The 9,826-nt window shown below is 44.2% G+C and overlaps 1 protein-coding gene across 1 annotated transcript in view; it reads right to left on the bottom strand.

Annotated features, from left to right (window-relative positions):
• The window catches only part of OPHN1 (oligophrenin 1), a 195,844-nt gene that overhangs the window by 83,310 nt on the left and 102,708 nt on the right, over positions 1-9,826 (bottom strand). Inside the window, exons 13-15 of the mRNA XM_044682887.1 lie at positions 4,941-4,974; positions 4,418-4,480; positions 483-557 (exon numbers count right to left, since the gene is read on the bottom strand). Coding sequence (XP_044538822.1) covers positions 483-557; positions 4,418-4,480; positions 4,941-4,974 — 172 coding nt within the window. The remainder of the gene's footprint in view (positions 1-482; positions 558-4,417; positions 4,481-4,940; positions 4,975-9,826) is intronic.

Below are 9,826 nucleotides of genomic sequence, written 5' to 3'. Positions count from 1 at the left end.
AGGCCCCTCCCACCTCTGACACTCCCTGTTCTGAGGCCCCTCCCAGCCCTGACACTTCCTATTCTGAAGCCCCTCCCAGCTCTGACCCTCCCTGTTCTGAGGCCCCTCCCACCTCTGACATTCCCTGTTCTGAGGCCCCTCCCAGCTCTGACATTCTGTGTTCTAAGGCCCCTCCCACCTCTGACACTCCCTGTTCTGAGGCCCCTCCCAGCCCTGACACTTCCTATTCTGAAGCCCCTCCCAGCTCTGACCCTCCCTGTTCTGAGGCCCCTCCCACCTCTGACATTCCCTGTTCTGAGGCCCCTCCCAGCTCTGACATTCTGTGTTCTAAGGCCCCTCCCACCTCTGACACTCCCTGTTCTGAGGTCCCTCCCAGCCCTGACACTGTTCTGAGGCCTCAAAGGTCCCCATGCTGCAAACTTTATAGCCTGAGAGTTCTTACTACTCTCTAACCTACTATATAATTAAACCAATTGTCTTACCAAAAAAGGCATTCAGGAGCTTCTGAACCTGGATGTTGCTGCCCACAGTCCGATAAACCCCTTCAGTTGTGATGCCTATGGGTAAGAGAATGGATCGCTTTGAGTTTGAAAGTAGAAAAGTAATGGCTTTCAGTTGAATGGAAATAATCATCATCGAGTGCCTGAACAGATCTACCCAAAAGCAGACTGAAGGTCTTCCTGTAGGAGGAGAGGTCTGCCTTTGCCACCCTCTCATCCAGGTGTGTAAGTGGAAATTTGGGGTCGTTGGTCTTAATATCAAGATCCATAATATGAACTTCCTGTGGACGTTTAGGGGACTTGGAAACTACATTTCCCATGATTCCTCTTACAGAGGAAGTGTGATTATATAGACAGAGGTATAAGACTCCTGATGTGATTGGGAGACCCGCTCTTTCCCACGAAGCAGCCAGGTGGAAGAAGGTAATGGCGGACGATTTGAATTAGATCTTATCAGGTGCATGGCTATAACTATCAAAATGACTTTAAATAAACTATTAATACTTTTAATATCCATCTATAGCAATATTATTCGTAACACAGGGTAATATCATCCTGGTCAAACTATAGATAAGAGGCCATGGCCAATCCCAATGACCTTCAGCAAGTCTCTTCCTGCTGAAGCTACCCTTTCTTCATCCATAAAATGGGTGCTTAGAGATATATGAGCAATTTTAGCTATTAACAAAAGCTATCTGATTTATAATTGTCTTTGACCTGGCCCTGTGGTTTCAGCAATGTAGGAAACTGTGGTGTCCAGAGGTACAGTCAGTCATCTAGATGTGCTCTGAGCAGGCCAGAGGATGAATGGCCTTCTCAGTCTAAAAAGATGGGCCCCTCAGCGCAGTCCTTTAGAGGACAAAATATGGATAAGGAATGAGAATAGCAGATGGAAGAACTAAAAGTGGCACTGGCCCTATTCATCAGGGGACATGAGAAAATGCTGCCAGCACCAAGAGATGGGGAATCTTCAAGAGAAAGTCAGGCTCTAGTGAGTAGGGGAATATGGAAGGAGTATAAGAGGAAGAGATCTATAATACAAAGGAGTTTAACAATAGAGGATGGAGGAGCAGCTGGGTGGCTCAGTAGATTGAGAGCCAGGACTGGAGAAGAGAGGTCCTGAGTTAAAATGTTGCCTCAAATATTTCCTAACCGGATGACCTGGGATAGTCACTTAAGCCCCATTGCCTAGTGTTTACCACTCTTCTGCCTTGGAATCACTTCTTGATATTGATTCTAAGACAGAAGGCAAGGATAAAAAAACACAATAGGGGACATAAAAGGCCAGAGGGGCTTAGGGCTAAAGTCACTGGGGATTGGAGTCAAAGTAAAAAAGGTATTGCTGTTTCCCCTACTGTTCTTGGCTGAGTTTATGCCAGGAGAGAGGATATTCTATTCCTCAGTTGCCTGTATCCCTAGTCCTCCATCCACTATCCTGGCTGATCCCAGGCATACCTCGGCCAGATGACATATCAAGGGTAGTATTCCTCTGTGGGTAGATGGGGTGTGATAGCCATTGGACCTTAGGGGATAGAAAGTTTCACCCTGAAGGGTAGGTGAGGAAGTGGGCCAACTGGCAATCAGGACTGTCTCATGGAGAAGGAAGTGTAGTCCCCCAGTGAGGGTGGGCTTGCTTCCATGGATACTGACACATGGGGCAAAGCCTGGGTTACTCTACCTACTGGCCCTGCCTTCAAGAAAGCTGAAGAAGAAAGTGGGATGAAGAAACATGGGGCAGAGCTTGGGCAACATTCCAGAAAGGAGAGCGTGGGGCCTAGCAGAACTGATTCTCCTGTGTAGAAAAAGGAGATTTCTTGAGAAAGAAGCATATATTTATTTTATAGATGTTATTTATTTTTTTGTATTATTTATATGTGTACACACTGTCTTCCCTTATCTAGTTTAGCAAGTACTCTGAGAGCAAGGGCTGTTTCATTCTTTTTTAAAAAAATGCTTATCTTCTATCTTAGAATCAATACTAAGCACCGAAAGTAGAAGAGCAGTAAGGGCGAGGCAATGGGGATTAAGTGACTTGCCAAGGGTCACATAACTAGAAGTATCTGAGATTAGATTTAAACCCAGAATCCCCATCCCCAGGCCTGGCTCCAAGGAGCCACCTATCTGCCCGCATTCTGTCTTTGTATTCCCAAAACCAAGCAGAGTGCCTGGCACATAGTAGATATGTTATAAATGCTGGCTGATGTAGTTATAGATTAATGGTGTTTCCCCCCCAATAGAATGTGAGTTTCCTGAAAGCAGGGTCTATTTCATTTTCATTGTATGGGCCATTAAAGGCACTTGATAGCCACACTCTGGGCAGAAATAGGTCATATTTCAGGTAAGGATAGGCCGCACTTCAGGTAAAGATATGCCGCGCTTCGGGTAAAAGGTACGCAGCACTTGGCACTTGAGGTAAGGATAGGCCACACTTCAGATTGGGATCAGCTGGACTTCAGGCACTGCAGAGATCTGAAGCTCACTGAATCACTGTCTCTTGGCCGAACTCCACTGTTCACATTTTCTTGTCTTTTGTTTCCTCCCTGCCCCCTCTTAATGTTTAAATCTACATGTATTATGGCAGAAACCAAATCTTCATGTTTAAATTTACTTAGATCTGACTCATCAAAACACTACTTGGAAGATGCCAAGCACTCTCTAAAAACACTTTATAAGCCCCATTTGAAGCTCTTTCCCCTTTTAAACAGGAAGACACAAATTGTCAAAAGTAAATACACTTGGATCCCACCCCAATGGAATGTGCTGACATTTTGCAAGATGCTAGCTCCAAACTAACTCCAGTTTGTTCACACTGCTATTTTCAACACAGCCTTCAAAGGCAACAAGGCAAGGCAGCAATCACTTATTAAGTGCCTGCTATACAAAGTGCTGGGGCTATAAATTAAATTAAAATGAAGAGAACAAGAGCTGAATTGCATACATGTGCCAGGATATAAGCTTCACAAGGGCAAAGGAAGGTGGCAAGCAAAGAAGCTTAAGAAAAATATATTAAGTACCAGACACTGAACTGAAATGATCTTCCCAGGGTCACTACCGGAAATGAATGAGATAGGGTTGGGACTCAACTCTTCCTGACTCTAGGTCTAGCACTATATCCATTGCACCATCTAGCATCTTTCTGATTTTTTCCTTTTAACACAGTTGGTATGTAATAAATGGTTCAAAGAAAGGAAAAACGAAGACATGCGTTAATGACTACAGTGTAGCAAACCTGGATTCTAGTCTTGAGTCTCCAACCAACTTTCTATGTGACTCTGGGCAAATAAATTACTTCTCCAGGCTGGGTCTGATGTGGTTAGGATGTTGCACAGTAAATGATTATCACAGAATATTACTGTGCCATAAGAGATGACATATGGAAGGCAGCTTAGTGGCTCAGTGGGTAGAGCCAGGCCTAGAGACGGAAGGTCCTGAGTTCCAATCTGGCCTCAGACACTTCCTAGCTTTGTGACCCTGGGCAAGTCACTTAACCCCCATTGCCGAGCCCTCACCACTCTTTGTCCTGGGGACCAATACTTAGTATTGATTCTAAGATGGAAGGAGTTACAGAAATGATCTCCAAGATTTCAAGATTTGAATTCTATGATTCTCTGTGAGTGAGTGAGTGGATGAATGGATGTGCAGCTACTTGAGTAAACAGAGGAATCAATCTGTATTTCTGACATTTAGAACTAGAAACTTCAGAGAGCCTGAAGACTAACGGCCTCATTTGAAAGACATGGAAAATGGCATCCGAGAAGAATGGATCACTTCCCCAGGGTCACTAAGTAACCCCAAAGATTAGCCAAGACTAGAACCCCAGTTGTCCTGCTCTCTGTTCAATGTTCATTCCATCCCAAGCACAAAGCTTCCTTCGATCAGAACAGAAGGGAGGAGGACCAACAAAAGCTTTTTCTTACCTTTGGCTTCCACGGCATTGGTACACTTCCTTACGAATTTGAACCCGACATCATTGAGTTCCACTGTCCGGGAAAAAGGAATAGAGTTAGCCACCACCACAGTGACCATAATTCCGACTGAGCTGTTTCATTAATTCACTAAGGAGTACCAGACTTGGCTGTTCATCACTAACCATTTTGGAGCATGGAAGGACAAGGACAGATGCGGGGAACAAAATGGTAGGCCTCATACTTGAAAGGGCTCTAATTCTCCTCTTAAGAGAAAGAAGGAATGATGTATGTATGTGTCTCTCCATCAGGGAACTTGTCCTCTGGCCCCACACTAAGATAAGCAAGTGGCTTCCTCTGCTTGTCCGCTGGACAGACGTTAGACATCAGCCACCAACTAGGTCTGTTCTGCTCCCAACCAGGGGAACTCTTTTGCCCACCTGCACCCAGATATCCCAACACAGATGGCATTTACTGCAAATTACGATAGCTGGCAGTTTCTAAGGTCAGCACAACAGACACGAGATCGACTCACTTTCTTCCTGTTTCGTAATGGGGCTGTGGTAGATCTATAAAAAAAAAGAGAAAGAGATAGAACAGCAGCTGCTGGGGCTTGCCATTCCAAGTTGTCACCTCTGCTGCCAGAGCTGCCTCCCAGGCCACCTCCTCCTTCCCCGTATTGGCTCTATGGTTGGGGAGCTAGATGACTTGGCCCTCGAATGAGCTCTCTGCAGGGGTCAAAGCCAACCCATACCATGATTTCTCCGGGTCAGAGGATCACAGAACCATAGTTTAAGGGAGCGAAACTCTCTCGAGTTTGAAGTTGAAACAATGGCCACAAATCCACATAAAAGCGCCCAATTAGGCTATAGAATGGTTTTAAAATAGAATGTTATCTATGGTTTTTTTTTGTGTCTTTATCTGTTTTAGTAACTATTCACCAGTTAGAACAGCAATGGGCCAACTTTTGAAAGAGGGGGCCAAAAGAAAGGCAATGCTCATCTGTCAGTCTGTTTCTAAGGCAACTCTTTCCAAGTTTCATTGTACTGTATCCTACTCATTGTATCCGTCAGATTAGGAAGAATGTCAATCAGCCAATCAGCCAGAAAGAACATTTCAGGGGGCCGCATCTGGCCTGTGGGCCATAGTTTGCCCATCGCTGAATTAGACCTTTTTTAAAACCCTTCCCTTCTATCTTAGAATGAATACTGTGTATGAGTTCCGAGGAAGAAGAACAGTGAGGGCTAGGCCATAGGGGTTAAGTGACTTGCCCAGGGATACCCAGCTAGGAAGTGTCTGAGGTCATATTGGAACCCAGAACCTCCCGTCTCTAGGCCTGGAGTTCTATCCACTGAGCCACCTAGCTGCACCTGGTGGTAGTGTTAACAAAGGAGCATAGAGCTGGAAACAGGAGAGTGCTGGAGCCACCTCATCTGGGCTCCTGGAGTGTGAACATTTCCCACTCAGGATCCACAATTGTGGCAGATCAGGGCACATTTATTTGCTTTGTTGACAGTCTAGACTTAAGAAAGTGATGGAGAAAACATTAATAAACAAATGTAATAATACACATAAAAACAAAATAACAGAGATTAAAATATCTTAACAGAGAAAAAAATTTTCCCAGAGAGCTGGTCGTTAAATATTTATCAGCACACACCCAGCTGAAAGGTACCTCAAGGTCATATACTCCAATCTCATGGTTTCACAGAGGAGGAGATGAAACCTTATTTGATAAACTAAGTGACTTGCCCACAGCCACAGAGGGAATAAATGGTAGGGCCGGGCTCCAAAAATATAGCCCTTTCTGCTATGTCTTGGTCTAACATTGGCTAGAAGCCGTACACATCATCACCGTAACAAGCATTTCTCTAGCACTATGCATATATCATCTCACTTGATACCACAACCCTGGGCCATAGATGGTATTAATGTCCCCAATTTATAGCTGAGGAAACTGAGGCAGACAGAGGTGCAGTGACTTGCCCAGGGTTATATTGCTAGTAAGTGTTTGGAGCAGGATTTGAACTCGGGCCTTCCTGACTCCAGGCTCAGTCAGCCCTCTAGATGTCTCAACGCATCTATCAACTTGCAGAGAAAGTTCTGCCCTGAACTGGTCAAAGGAGTTTCCTCACCTGAAAGTTCTCTAGATCAGTGTAACCCCAGTCCCTATCCCTAAACCCTTACCAGATGAATGCTCATATAGCTTGGTGGGGACCACATCACTCTCTTGCCCAATAAATTTCAGGGGCTCATCTGAGACTGATACCAAGTTCTCTGACCATGTCAAGCCTTTCACAACCTGGTTCTGAAGTACCTTTCTGGATCCTTGGTACATCTCCCCTTCACTCATTCTCTGATTCAGTCTTTTTACAATTCTTCTCCCCTGAAACTCAGTTTCTTATTCTCATACCTTTGGGTAGGCTGCTCCCTACGCATTGAATGCCCTTCCTCTTCACCTCCACCTCAAAGAATTCCTTGTTTCCTTCAAGACTCAGCCTAAATATCCCCCTTTCTATAAGAGATCTTTCCTGATCTTTCCAGCTTACTAGTACCTTTCCATTGAAATTACAATCTAAGTGGTATCACGGATAGAGGTGCTGGGCCTGGAGCCAAGAAGGCCGGAGTTCAAATCCTGCTATAGACTTTTACTCATGAGTAGGTCACTTTACTTCTGCCTGCCTCCATTTTCTTAACTGTAAAATGGGTACAATAATAGCCCCTATGTCTCCAAGGGATCTTGTGAGAATCAAATGATATAATATGTGTAGAGCATTTTGCTAGACTTAAAGGAATATACAGATGCTAGCTATTATTATTATGAATTAAAAAAAATCTTACCTTCTGTCTTAGAACCAATTCTGAGTATCAGTTTCAAGGCAGAAGATCAGTAAAAGCTAGGCAATGGGGGTAAAGTGGCTTGCCCAGGGTCATACAGGTAGGAAGTGTCAACGGTGAGATTTGAACCCAGGAACTCCTGTGTTCAGGCCTGGCATTCTATCCATTTAGTCACCTAGCTGCCATATATTATTATTATTATTATCATCATCATCATTATTATCATCATTATTATTTTACATCATCATCATCATTATTATTATCATCATTATTATTTTACATCATCATCATCATCATTATTATTATTATCATCATTATTATTTTACTTTGCTCATATGCTGCATTTATGTACGTGTATATGCATCTACCCTGGTAGGCTATGGGGTCTTAAAGGATACGGACAGTAGATTTTGGCCTTTGCATCTCCAGGAACAATCATAGTGCCTGGGCACATACATAGTAGGAGCTTGATAAATGCTTACTGACTGGCTGTCTGAAATATATGTGTTCCTATGCTCGTAAGCTGCTACGGTTGACCATAACGGGGCAGGACAGCAGAAGTGACAGGTCTTGCCCATACATACCTGGGAAATAAGTCAACGATATTCAAAAGTTAAAAGGGACTTTAGAGATCATCTCTTCCAGCCCCACCTTATTTTACTGATAAGGAAACTGAGGACCAGAGAGCCTAACTGATGTGCCCTTGGGCAAAGAATTTGAACCCAGGTGGTTAGGGCTTCAGATCCAGTGCTCTCTCCACACTGACACTCATGTGCCCATGTCCAAACTGTCAGAGAATGTGGCATAACTTATTGGAGCTCAAAGAGATATCTGACTCTCTCTAATCCAATGAGTATGGTTAGGCACCAGCTACATTACAAGGGCAGGTAGGTGGCACCGCAGGGGATAGAATGCTGGTCATGGTCAGGAAGATTCCTCTTCCTGAGTCCAAATCTGACCTCAGACACTTACTGGCTGTGTGACCCTGGGCAAGTCACTTAAACCTATTTACCTCAATTTCCTCATCAGTAAACTGGGCTGAAGAAGGAAATGGCAACCACTACGGTATCTTTGCCAAGAAACCCCCAAATGGGGTCAGGAAGAATCGGACACGACTGAGATGACTGAAGAGTAACGTATGAGGCACCTTACTAGAGGAGAGGAGAGTCAAAGACAAAGTGGGGGAAAAACAGCCAAGAGACTTCCATTCTACTGGGGGAATAAAACAGAAAAACACGGACATATTAACCGCATAATTTGGGAAGAGAAAGAAAAGTCTCAACACTCAAGTGCATCAGGAAAAGTGGTGGGTGAGCTGGCATACTTAGGAAACAAGGAGGTCAGTCTGGCTGCAACATATAGTTCATGAAAGGAGCATTAGTAATAAACCTAGAAAGGGAGCTCAGAGGCCTGGAGATGGGAGGTCCTGGGTTCAAATCTGGCCTCAGGCACTTCTTAGATGGGTGACCCTGGATAAGTCACTCAATCCCAATTATTGAGTCTTTACTCCTCTTCTGCCTTGCAAATAAGACTTAGTATCAATTCTAAGACAGAAGACAAGGGTTTTTTAAAAAGGTAGCTCTAAGCCAGGATGTAAAGGGTTTTAAATGATGATGATGATAATGATGATAATAATAATAATAAGCTAGCATTTCTATAGTTTCTAAAGCAGGGGCAGCTAGGTGGATCAGTGTTTGATCAGAGAACCAAGTTTGGGGATGGGAGGTTCTGGGTTCAAATCTAGCCTCAAGACTCTTCCTAGCTGTATGACCCTGAACAAATCACTGAACCCCCATTGCCTAGCTCTTCTGCTTTGGAACCAATTCTTAGTAGGAAGGGAAGGGAAGAGTTTTAAAAAAAGAAAGGTAGCTTGGAGCCAGATTGAAAAGGGCTTTAAATGATGAGGTAGAGGAGGAGGGGGAGGAAGAGGAGAAAAGGAAAGTAGGACGAGGAAGAGGAGAAGGAGAAAAAAGGAGGAGGAGGAAGAGGAGAAAGGAAGAAGGAGGAGAAAGAGAAAGGAGGAAGAGGAGGAGAAAGAGAAAGGAGAAGGAGGAGGAAAAGCAGATAGCATTTCTCTAACTCCTTAAAGTTTGTAACAGGCGTGACAAATTTTGATTCTTACAACAATTCTGTGAAGCGGGGGCTATTATTATCCCCATTTAAAAGAAGAAGAAACCAAGGCAAACAATGTTAAGTGACTTTCACAAGTAAAGGTCTAACGCCAGATTTGAAGCCAGGACCTCCTGCCTCCATGCCTCATTCTCTACCCACAGTGCTATGGCTCTCAGACAAATGGGCACCAACAGTAGTACTTCCTGAATAAGAGACAGACAGATTTGTATTCTGGGAAGATCCTTTCGCGAGCCAGGTAGAAGGGGACTTGGGGAGAGAGCCAGGATTCCAACTACAAGACGCTACTATAATAGTCCAGGCAAGTGGTGATAAGGGCTATGTAAGAGGGGAGAAGCGATTCCACACCCATGGAGACCTATACGTGCCTGCATACATACACAGAAACACGTATACGCGTGCCCAGACTTTCTGATGGACTGAAAACCAATCCGTTGTTCTCTGGCTGAACTA

The sequence above is a fragment of the Gracilinanus agilis genome, chromosome X (assembly GCF_016433145.1).
Source record: "Gracilinanus agilis isolate LMUSP501 chromosome X, AgileGrace, whole genome shotgun sequence".
NCBI classification, from domain to species: domain Eukaryota; kingdom Metazoa; phylum Chordata; class Mammalia; order Didelphimorphia; family Didelphidae; genus Gracilinanus; species Gracilinanus agilis.
This window is presented reverse-complemented; position numbering and strand designations above follow the sequence as displayed.